The sequence below is a fragment of the Haliotis rufescens genome, unplaced genomic scaffold (genome assembly GCF_023055435.1).
Source record: "Haliotis rufescens isolate VD_foot unplaced genomic scaffold, xgHalRufe1.0.p SCAF_131, whole genome shotgun sequence".
In the NCBI taxonomy this organism is placed as follows: Eukaryota; Metazoa; Mollusca; class Gastropoda; order Lepetellida; family Haliotidae; genus Haliotis; species Haliotis rufescens.
Window position 1 is genome coordinate 350,164 of NW_025963815.1, and position 12,573 is coordinate 362,736.

The 12,573-nt window shown below is 38.8% G+C and overlaps 2 protein-coding genes across 14 annotated transcripts in view; one reads left to right on the forward strand and one right to left on the reverse strand.

Annotated features, from left to right (window-relative positions):
• LOC124143147 (pneumococcal serine-rich repeat protein-like) overlaps nt 1-4,322 on the forward strand; it is a 63,156-nt gene extending 58,834 nt beyond the window's left edge. For all 3 annotated transcript variants that reach the window (XM_048394895.1, XM_048394896.1, XM_048394897.1), the window contains one exon: nt 309-4,322. In XM_048394895.1, coding sequence (XP_048250852.1) covers nt 309-490 — 182 coding nt within the window. In that variant the 3' untranslated portion in view covers nt 491-4,322. The remainder of the gene's footprint in view (nt 1-308) is intronic.
• Nucleotides 4,323-7,540: 3,218 nt separating this feature from the next.
• The window catches only part of LOC124143148 (fibrillin-2-like), an 85,792-nt gene continuing 80,759 nt past the window's right edge, over nt 7,541-12,573 (reverse strand). For all 11 annotated transcript variants that reach the window (XM_048394898.1, XM_048394904.1, XM_048394906.1 and 8 more), the window contains 2 exons: nt 9,899-10,034; nt 7,541-9,126 (listed from right to left, as the gene is read on the reverse strand). In XM_048394898.1, coding sequence (XP_048250855.1) covers nt 8,976-9,126; nt 9,899-10,034 — 287 coding nt within the window. In that variant the 3' untranslated portion in view covers nt 7,541-8,975. The remainder of the gene's footprint in view (nt 9,127-9,898; nt 10,035-12,573) is intronic.

Here is a 12,573-nt window from a genome sequence, read left to right on the forward strand (position 1 = left end):
ACTAAAAGCCCTGTACGATTCCGACAATATTATGAGCATGTACTTATTAAATACTATCAAATAGTGATGATACCAGGTGTTCGCCCAAAAGTGAGTGTATCCTGCCCCACATGTGGCGACCGTCACAAACACATGCAAAGGCAAGTGAAGTGATCACATACAAAACACAGGAACAGATGGTTCAGGTTACAAAAGGGAATTGCAGTGGACAAATCTTGGTCAAATTTGGAAATGTTCTCCACATGTCTAAACTCATCAAATTCTCACGTTGTTAACGGTAATGAATATTCCTTATTTCTCTTTTCCAGCAACAGATCCAGCCACAGCCAAATCAGAGCAAACAGGTTTAATCGTTGGAATCGTCTTCGGCGGTATCATTGGGATGTGTGTCATTGTAGGTGTCGCCATCGTCATAGCACTCGCCGTCAACAAGAAGAACAAGGTGAACATAGTCGAGGCCATATCTCCTCCACTCGGACCAGAGCCCTGAATGACGTCATCAGTGACGTCATGATTCGCCTGCCTATCAGGTTCTTCCTTTAATATGTTGGCTGGTAATTGGGATCTACTTTACTTGCAGTGATTTGAAGGGTTTTTAGATATTCTGACGTAAAAAGGTTGATCCTTAAGTTCGTGCGTTCCGTTTATGACAAAAGCGGAATTTATTGGAGTTTTAATTGTATCAATATTTGTATAACAAAATGATTATATATTTATACAAATGAAAGAAACTGTATCATTGATGTACGTATTACGTATAATTTGGTAAATTAGGGCACATTTTTTTATTCGTGCCCGAAATGTACGCCTGTTACACATTACATACGGTATGACGTCATATTCTCGTGGCACCATTACAACTAGCGGGATGGCATGTTGCCGAGGTGACCATGGACAGAGCACCCGTTTTATCATTGCAGTGCTGTCTGACACACACACACCCACCCCTCACCCCCCGCCCCAGCGTCTTTGCTCAAATTCAAGTTTGATGGGTACTGAGACATTAATATACAATCTCACTTCACCAGAACTCAGTATGCTTTCTATGAACCGTCATGAGACATGAACATATACCCCTGATCTAAGTATAATGTTTCCGTTTGAGTATCGAAATGTAAACAATTTAATGACATCAAGGGTATGAGTAAAAAAATAATTAAATATCCAGCGGATGATTTACAAGATAACATTGCGAGTAGTATTTGAAGAGGCTGTGCCGAGGGGTTTCCATGACATCAGCTTACCATAACGCATTATTGCTAACGGATGATGTGTTTGACTTACAACGAAGTAAACTTCAATGAAACCCGAACTTGTACATACCTGAAGCACATACAGATGTAATGTTTTTTTATAAAGTTGGTACGACTCTGTGTACGATTCTGATGCTTCGCGTTTCTGTACATGCAATCTCTTTAGTTTTAAAGTGCATCTATCGTTCATCTTCTTCAACATACGAGAGGAACGATGGTGCATTTAAACCGTAGTTCATACAAAGTGGTTTTCCTGTCGGTTATATCGCAATAAGTGTGACCGTAGACATTATTCTTTTATTTTATTGTCAGACCTGGTTGGTCTACCTTTACTCCACGTGATCTGGCAGGTCTATAAAAGTATAACTCATTTAACTGAAAAAATATATTTGTTTACAATATTGCCCATGCTTATAAAAATATCGGGTAACTCGTCCATATTTGCACTTGCGGATTTGAACGTTTTTATGGATGATAATTTTAATTGCAATATTCTATTACAGATATTTGTAGTTGACTCGTTGATTTGTAGCTTATGATGAAACTCGGTGGCTTCAGTCCACCAGCAGAAACATCGACCACGTTCATATAAATATAATACGTCATTGTCAGAACAACAAGGCACAATTATCCGACGAAAGAGATGCAATTTGGCATAAATGGCAAATAGCTGTGAAATTCTATGAAAATCAGTGATGACACCGGGTGTTTGCTGTGTTCATCCATAGGTGATTACACGACGGAGAGATTCCGTTACCCCAGCAACAATAGTTTTACTTCAGAAAGTAAAAGCGACAAAACCCTTTCCATGTCCGTAAGAAATATCTGCCCAAATCAGAGTCGATTGTCCGATTCCGCTGATATCATGAGCATGTTGCGGCGATATTTCATATATATTTCTGGATTTATTTTTTAAGCTTTTGATAGAGTTACGAAGCGGAAACCTGGCTCGCTTATCAGCATTAACTGTTTCAGTGTTTCTTGACTGAGTCGACAACGGGTCGTGATAGCCCAATAAGGGCTATCGTGGTTACCTGGGAGATATTGACCTGACACATACCACATGCATTATCAGCGAATTCCTCTGTCAGGTCATTCTGTGATCCAGTGTGAATATTTTCTGTTAAAACCGTTACATATATCCAATGTTACTGTGGCATGTACATCATACCGATTACGTAAATACGTTTTAGAGACCATTTTGCTTCCTCTAAATTGTAAAACGAAATGTACTTGTGATGTAATTTGTTGTTAGACATAGAGACAATTTTATCTAACAATTAAGAAGAGACATTGTATCAAACAATACTCCAAAAAATATATATTTGTTTAGATTGCAAGTGAAATTATGCGTTGTTCTCTTATTGGTGACGTAGTTGAACTTTCTACCGCGCACCCATTCACTGCTGGGTGAACAGAGGCGTATTTCCACCTGCCTAAGGAGACACCACATGTGCCACAACTTATCTTATTACAACAATGACTGACCTTTTTTGTCATATCATATAGCATATTTTCATATAGCATACCACCTTTTGAAGACCGTTGAATTAATTTATTCCGCAAATATTGTAAATTGGTAAAGTGCTAATTACCTGGTATTCAAACGTGTCTGTGATTTTATGACAAGTTATTGTGTTATGGAAATATGTTGTAAAATATTCGAAAGTTGCACATGTACATACCCTATGTTAATATTCCCTTTTTACCATTCCGTCCAATTCATGCTGTACCGGCGCGGCATGGCTTCTAGTTTTCGTCCCGGTTAGATAGTGTAGAAACTGTCATATTGACTTCGCTAATGCTAATTACCAGCAAGTCATGACACAGTGTTGCAGGGTCCACAGTTCATTTATGGCCTGGGTGGGGTCAGGAACAATTTACAGGAGGGTGGTCATGGGAAATGCACATCTGTAGAGGTAAATCAAAGCAGGCATCAGTGAACTGATCCGGCAATAAGGAGTGATGAAACCCTCTTAAATGAGGGGTCTGGGGAGGGCAGCCTTTTTGTACAGTCAACACCCCCACCCAACACACACACATGTAATCTGAATGTCGATTGTGAACATTTATGTTCAAGCCCGCGTACATGTACTTGCAGACGGCAGCGGTTGAAATATTTTAGACAATAGAAGATCCTATTCACTAACTTTGTGTTTATACACACTAGTCACTATATTTATATGTATTTTCACCTTGTTAATAAAGTCATGATTTTCTTAGTTGTTATAAAAGATCTACAGATATTTTTACATTTAAAATATACATTTTTCTGTGTGTAAATAAACTTGGCAATATATCTTTCATAAATACCCTTTCTGACTGTGATTTTATTGTACGTCGTTCAAATAGATACGGTCTGATGTTCGTGTTTGTCTGCACCTCGGATGTCAACCCTGTATAGTTATATTAGCTCCATGCGAGTTGCACTGCTCAACATTTGTTAGGACTATTGGGATGGAATTATTTCAGACTAGATATTTCTTCAGCTGAGGCTGCAAACCCAGATGCGCCAGATGCATTTGGTCAATGAAAAACTATGCGCCTAAATTTCTTTTTTTACATCATCTTACAACAATGTTATTTTGTGGCAGACAATTGCTTTTTATCAAGGGTCTATAGCGGAATTAGCTTTTTTCGTGCATTTCTGGGACAGTTTATGTTTTCAATAAAATTCAAGCAGCAAGAATATCGAATGGTCGGTCCCTTGAAGAAATGACAAATTATTTATTTCTATTTTTCATTTTAACCATTGTTATTTAGACATGTTGAGAAGTGTAATTTGTATCCATATTTAATGCTACAAACGTTTGTATTTGCGAATAGTTAGTTTGGGTTATTTTACCTTCGTCTAATCCGAACATTCTTTTTTGTTGCGAAAATTAAATTGTTTTAAATTTATGATTAAGTTAAGATCACTCGTTACAAGTATGTATCTTGTTGTTATCGACGAATCACAACCGACGCCTGTGATATGAATGTTTGTTTGTACTGAGCGTGTTAATTTGTTGTCATCGTTATTGTTGCATCTTCTGTGAATAAAAAAGCAATGATTTTGTCTAAGAATGACCCTTTTTTTGTCTCCCTGATCGTTCCGTGTGACGCTGGAAGGTCACTCTAATGATAAATTCGATCAAATTCTTTGAGTCATCTAACACCCAAGCATGTTCGATCATTTTCAGCTTCTGTTGGTAAGTCGACACGTTGGTCCGTCTGAAGATACCATGTCAAGTCGGCCAAAATAACACTATTATGGACCATGATCTCCATGTGAATGGAGGAAAGAATTACCAATGACCATTGAGCTTGTTTGTATGCATTGAAAGCTTATTCTAAAATTTCAATGAGTGAAGTTGCAGCTTTTTCTATAATCGCCAAGAGACTAACCATATTTTCGGGTGTTGTTATACTAAATGATGACTGCACTGTAGTGATGTGGATGTATATGTATGTCGTTACATCAGAATGAGTGAGTTGGGTGTGATGTCGTTACATCAGAATGAGTGAGTTGGGTGTGATGTTACATCAGAATGAGTGAGTTGGGTGTGATGTTACATCAGAATGAGTGAGTTGGGTGTGATGTAACATCAGAATGAATGAGTTGGGTGCGATGTCGTTACATCAGAATGAGTGAGTTGGGTGTGATGTTACATCAGAATGAGTGAGTTGGGTGTGATGTTACATCAGAATGAGTGAGTTGGGTGCGATGTCGTTACATCAGAATGAGTGAGTTGGGTGTGATGTCGTTACATCAGAATGAGTGAGTTGGGTGTGATGTCGTTACATCAGAATGAGTGAGTTGGGTATGATGTCGTTACATCAGAATGAGTGAGTTGGGTGTGATGTTACATCAGAATGAGTGAGTTGGGTGTGATGTCGTTACATCAGAATGAGTGAGTTGGGTGTGATGTTACATCAGAATGAGTGAGTTGGGTGTGATGTTACATCAGAATGAGTGAGTTGGGTGTGATGTAACATCAGAATGAATGAGTTGGGTGCGATGTCGTTACATCAGAATGAGTGAGTTGGGTGTGATGTTACATCAGAATGAGTGAGTTGGGTGTGATGTTACATCAGAATGAGTGAGTTGGGTGCGATGTCGTTACATCAGAATGAGTGAGTTGGGTGTGATGTCGTTACATCAGAATGAGTGAGTTGGGTGTGATGTTACATCAGAATGAGTGAGTTGGGTGCGATGTCGTTACATCAGAATGAGTGAGTTGAGTGTGATGTCGTTACATCAGAATGAGTGAGTTGGGTGTGATGTCGTTACATCAGAATGAGTGAGTTGGGTGTGATGTTACATCAGAATGAGTGAGTTGGGTGTGATGTCGTTACATCAGAATTAGTGAGTTGGGTGTGATGTTACATCAGAATGAGTGAGTTGGGTGTGATGTTACATCAGAATGAGTGAGTTGGGTGTGATGTTACATCAGAATGAGTGAGTTGGGTGTGATGTCGTTACATCAGAATGAGTGAGTTGGGTGTGATGTCGTTACATCAGAATGAGTGAGTTGGGTGTAATGTCGTTACACCAGAATGAGTGAGTTGGGTGTGATGTCGTTACATCAGAATGAGTGAGTTGGGAGTGATGTCGTTACATCAGAATGAGTGAGTTGGGTGTGATGTCGTTACATCAGAATGAGTGAGTTGGGTGTGATGTCGTTACACCAGAATGAGTGAGTTGGGTGTGATGTCGTTACATCAGAATGAGTGAGTTGGGTGTGATGTCGTTACATCAGAATGAGTGAGTTTGGTGTGATGTCGTTACATCAGATTGAGTGAGTTGGGTGTGATGTTGTTACATCAGAATGAGTGAGTTGGGTGTGATGTCGTTACATCAGAATGAGTGAGTTGGGTGTGATGTTACATCAGAATGAGTGAGTTGGGTGTGATGTTACATCAGAATGAGTGAGTTGGGTGCGATGTCGTTACATCAGAATGAGTGAGTTGGGTGTGATGTCGTTACATCAGAATGAGTGAGTTGGGTGTGATGTCGTTTTAAGCACCATTCCCGTCATACCACTGCAGGGAACTCAACTGTAGGCATCCAGCTTTGTACCATGATGGGATTCGAGCATTGATTTTCAATTCTTTGCTCTGTATACTGAGTGAGTGAGTGAGTATGGTTTTACGCCGCTTTTAGCAATATTCCAGCAATATCACGGCGGGGGGCACCAGTAATGGGCTTCACACGTTGTATCCATGTTGGAAATCGAACCGGGCCTTGGGCGTGACAAGCGAACGCTTTAGCCACCATGCCACCCCAACCCTATATATAAGATAGCTTCGAGATAAATCGCAAAAAACAATGAAGAACGAGACGTGGATTATGTCACGATAAAACATAATTCTGTCATGACGTCATTCCTGAAGATTCGAACATACGCTCGCAACTTGATGACGTCGCAAATTGGCATGCTAATTTTGAGAGGTTAGTGACTTGTTCCCCTTAGATGTAGCTGTGCAACAAAGATAAACACAATGGCCGAACGATCGCATCTGTAAATGGGCGAGATGTGGCAGTCTGTGACGGGAGAGAAGGTATAGATGAACGTGAGAACTGTGAGACGTTTTAGGAAATACCTGACTTAACCCCCCGTTCTTCAATTGGACTTGTTCGACATTGCCAAGATTGGGTCGTATTCAGGGAGTCATCATCATTTACATAGGGTAACTATCATAAGTTATATGAACAGCCTGAGAGACGCTGTATGTAAAGTTGATACTGGTATATCATAAGAAATATGAAACCAAAAACGTTATTCACAATTCTATGTGTATACATGTTTCCCAGCGATACTAGGTGTAGTGTTCATTATAAATTAACACATTAACTCAATCGTGAAGATCGGGGTTAGTATTGGTCTTCATGCCTTGCTATGAGAGGCAACTATGGATGCCTTAAGAGTTGACTAACGGGATCGGGAGGTCAGACTCACTGACTTGGTTGATGCATGTCATCGTATCCCAATTGTGTAGATCGATGTTTATTATGTCAATGACTGGATTGTCCGATCCAGATTTGATTATTTACAATATTTATCATAATGCTGGAATATTGCTGTGTGCGCCCTTAAACAACAAACAAACAAAAATGTCTAGTTTTGCCTTTGCAAGTATTTGTTCCCCTTCCCGTTGTTCTATAGATGACGTAATTTTACTTTAACTTTTCCGACTTGGTAGGCCGATCCATGGAAGCGACCGTTCTTCTTGCATCATTAAACAACAAACAAGCTAACTGCCACTACACGATCATGAGTCTATTTGATCCACAAGCAAATATATTGATTGATACAGTATTTTATTACGAAACATTGAGTGATATATACAGGAATCATTTTAAAACATCTCAAACAGCAATTTATACATTATATATATATCACGTATAATTTCACAAAGGCACTGTTGGACAAGTTAGTTTTTCTAATTTTATTTTTGTTATTACAATATATTTCCATGAATAACATTTGGAAAAAAATGTATCCGTCACTAAGTTTTTATCTGTATCATATATATCGAAAGGTTGGTTAGAGTTTGAGAGGAAGTGGACAGTGATATAAAAATAAGATACAATCTATATTGGACGGGACCAGATAACAGTATAAGATATAAAGCAACATTCTGTACAGAAAATATCACAGTTTGAGGTTATTGTATCAATAATCAATCAACCATATTTCATAACAACAATTATAAATTATACTGATTTCAAAGTGGCATTGACTCATCTCCACGAAATTTGTGTATTTTTGCGTTTTAAGTTATTTAATGTTACCGTCGTCAATATGCGCGTACATATGCTTGTATTACCCTCAAATATCAATTGTGCGATGATGTCATTTGACTGGCATTTTTGTTGAAACTTAAGTTTGAAGTCACTCAATAATAATTTCACAAATCTAGAAGCACTATAATAATTATTCTGCCATCATAATGTTAAATGTGTAAAGAAAAGCGTCAGCATGTACAATCGATGCCTTATTGTAAGCTATTAATAGGTTGCATGTGAACAAAATAACACATATAGTTACACAAAGAATCTAAGAATGCTTTCGTAATAACTTGCTACAAGCCAAGTATTAATACTATTGCGTATCACAAAGCTAACATGACTCTCTCACACAAATCCTACAAGAAACAGGAAGAGCAATTTCATTATTGAACCCAAACGTTTCTTTCCAAGTATTTATGCATAAAAATATAATTAGTTCTGCAAGTACATACATGTAGTATATACAAATTTAAACCTGTCTAAACGGAATCCTACGTTGTGTCATACATTCTTTTGAAATAATAGTCAGTGAGTGAGTTGGGTTTGACGCCGCTTTGAACAGTTTTCCAGTGACATCTCAGCGTGTCAGCTTAGTGTGGGAGGATGCCTTAAATAATGCAGATCTTAGACGTGTGCCAGTTTGGTGAAACCCACGAGCACGGGTATGGTGCTGACAAACCTAAAAACATAAACGGGGCGAACCCGGAGATTATAGGTGTCTGGCATGCCTTTGACGACTGAGCCAACAGTATCCGATTGAAAAATAACATTGTTTATGCAAAATATAGTGGATTAAGGTAAAGAGTGGATTTCAGAATATAACAATCATCGTCGACTGGTGTAAATATTAAGTAGATGTAGGATTCAGTACTTCTTCAACATCGCTACAAGTACTCTCGGTGAGTATTATTGCTCGCGCACTAATCACTGTCAACTTCTCGTTTCTGTTAGTAGATGTTTCTCTTGAGCCCGTCGCCTGAACCGGGACGTTTGTCGCTAGGGGAGTCTACTAGTCGATTTGGTGACTCGTTACTCATGTGAACTCTGGACTGGGACCTAGAGTTCCTTCTGGAGGTGGCGTTCATTCTTGAGTTGGCCCTGTAATAAGAAAGAGAGATATCTTCAACCAATCCATGTACCGGAAGATAGGAGTCTTTCACAACCAACGACTTAGCGACATGGCTGGTAACAAATGAAACAAGTTCTAACTTTAATAAGCAGACAGATTAAACATGTATCATCTAGATTGATGCAATGGCCACGATATCAGTTGCATGTACATCACCGGAAGAAAAACTCTCTTTTTGCTGGAGTGAGTGAGTTAGGTTTTACGCCACTTTGAACAGTAATCCAGTTATATCACGGCGTGCCAGTTTCAATTGGGGAGAAAGCCAGAAGCGATGTTGGTCTCAGACGTTTACCACTATCCTGAACCCCACGAGCACGGGTCAGCATAACAAACAAAGAATTCGAATTCTCGATCATAGGTTTTTGGCTTGCCATTTGGCGAATTGCGGCGCCTTAGACGACTGGGCAACCCGTATCCCCTCTTTTGCTGGAAAGATGTGTGGAATGAACGCTAATTCCAAACTTATCAAGAGACGAATGATTTCCTTTTCAGTGATATTTAATATACAGCTGATCCAACTTATAACATTGTTTTGTGTCACCTGTCTCTTTAATATATACTACTTTACTCGTTCACGCCTATTTACACAGGTATCTACGTTGTACTTCGCATAAGGAAAAACAACAAATGGAAGGGACAATTGAGAAAAAGATTCGCTCAAAAACTTAACATTGTCGTCTAAAAGAAGAGATTTTACTAAAGCAACCAAATAGATCTTTATGGATCAAGTTCAAAGCTTACCTGGAAATGTCTAGGACTTTGTTCCGTGTGCACCTGTAAACTATGAAGACGATGAGAAGGATGATGACGATCATGAGGACGATGATGCCGAGGACGATGCCGACAATCATACCTGTGTTGTGGTCGTCGTTGTAGGCTGTGAAGACATCACAATGCAAATAAATGTGTCATAGACAACCGATGAGGTGAAGAATATCCCACGTTAAACTCTGAGCTCGATAATTGTAACAACAAAAATCAAGATAATCAAGTCTGTGATGCCAGAAGACAGTCAAGTCTGTTATGACAGAAGACCATCAAGTCTGTGATGTAAGAAAACAATCAAGTCTGTGATGTAAGAAGACAGTCAAGTATGTGATGCCTGAAGACAATCAAGTCTGGGATGTAAGAAGACAATCAAGTATGAGATGCCAGAAGACAGTCAAGTATGTGATGTAAGAAAACAATCAAGTATGTGATGCCAGAAGACAATCAAGTATGTGATGCCAGAAGACAATCAAGTCTGTGATGGAATAAGACAATCAAGTATGTGATGCCAGAAGACAATCAAGTATGTGATGCCAGAAGACAATCAAGTATGTGATGCCAGAAGACAGTCAAGTATGTGATGCCGGTAGGCAATCAAGTATGTGATGTAAGAAAACAATCAAGTCTGTGATGTAAGAAATAATCAAGTATGTGATGTAAGAAGACAATCAAGTATGTGATGTAAGAAAACAATCAAGTCTGTGATGTAAGAAAACAATCAAGTATGTGATGTAAGAAGACAATCAAGACTGTGATGTAAGAAAACAATCAAGTATGTGATGTAAGAAAACAATCAAGTATGTGATGCCAGAAGACAATCAAGTCTGTGATGTAAGAAAACAATCGAGTCTGTGATGTAAGAAAACAATCAAATCTGTGATGTAAGAAGACAGTCAAGTATGTATGTAAGAAGACAGTCAACTCTGTGATGCCAGAAAACAATCAAGTCTGGGATGTAAGAAAACAATCAAGTCTGTAATGTAAGAAGACAGTCAAGTATTTGATGCCAGAAGACAATCAAGTCTGTGATGGAATAAGACAGTCGAGTATGAGATGTAAGAAGACAGTAAAGTATGTGATGCCAGAAGACAATCAAGTCTGTGATGCCAGAAGACAGTCAAGTATTTGATGCTAGAAGACAGTCAAGTATGTGATGCCAGAAGACAATCGAGTTTGTGATGTAAGAAGACAATAAAGTATGCAATTCAAGAAGTCAGTCAAGTTTCTGATACAAGCAGATAATCAATTATGTGATGTCAGAAAACATTCAATTGTGCGATGTATGAAGACAATCAAGTCTGTGATAGAAGAGGACAATCAAATCTGTGATAGAAAAGGACAATCAAGTCTGGGATGGAATAAGACAATCAAGTATGTGATGCCAGAAGACAATCAAGTATGTGATGCCAGAAGACAGTCAAGTATGTATGTAAGAAGACAGTCAACTCTGTGATGCCAGAAAACAATCAAGTCTGGGATGTAAGAAAACAATCAAGTCTGTGATGTAAGAAGACAGTCAAGTATTTGATGCCAGAAGACAATCAAGTCTGTGATGGAATAAGACAGTCAAGTATGAGATATAAGAAGACAGTCAAGTATGTGATGCCAGAAGACAATCAAGTCTGTGATGCCAGAAGACAGTCAAGTATGTGATGCCAGAAGACAATCGAGTTTGTGATGTAAGAAGACAATAAAGTATGCAATTAAAGAAGTCAGTCAAGTTTCTGATACAAGCAGATAATCAATTATGTGATGTCAGAAAACAATCAATTGTGCGATGTATGAAGACAATTAAGTCTGTGATAGAAGAGGACAATCAAATCTGTGATAGAAAAGGACAATCAAGTCTGGGATTCAAGAAGATAATAAAGTCTGTGACGCAAAAATATCTTTACTACAAAGTGGGATACACAGAAGTGATTAACCTGTGTAGGTAATTACATAAAAACATATTTTCGAATCGATCAATGCTTCAGTGTATACTGAGCTATGTTCCAGTCTGACTGTATAGGTCAATACTTCAGTGTGTACTGATCTATGTACCGTTCTACGTGTGTAGGTCATTGCTTCAGTGTCTACTGATTTATGTACCGGTCTACGTGTGTAGGTCCTTGCTTCAGTGTATACTGATTTATGTACCGGCCTACGTGTGTAGGTCATTGCTTCAGTGTATACTGATTTATGTACCGGTCTACGTGTGTAGGTCATTGCTTCAGTGTCTACTGATTTATGTACCGGTCTACGTGTGTAGGTCATTGCTTCAGTGTCTACTGATTTATGTACCGGTCTACGTGTGTAGGTCATTGCTTCAGTGTCTACTGATTTATGTACCGGTCTACGTGTGTAGGTCATTGCTTCAGTGTATACTGATTTATGAACCGGACTACGTGTGCAGGTCATTGCTTCAGTGTATACTGATTTATGTACCGGTCTACGTGTGTAGGTCATTGCTTCAGTGTATACTGATTTATGTACCGGTCTAAGTGTGTAGGTCATTGCTTCAGTGTATACTGATTTATGTTCCGGCCTTCGTGTGTAGGTCATTGCTTCAGTGTATAGTGATTTATGTACCGGTCAACATGTGTAGGTCATTGCTTCAGTGTATACTGATTTATGTACCGGTCAACATGTGTAGGTCATTGCTTCAG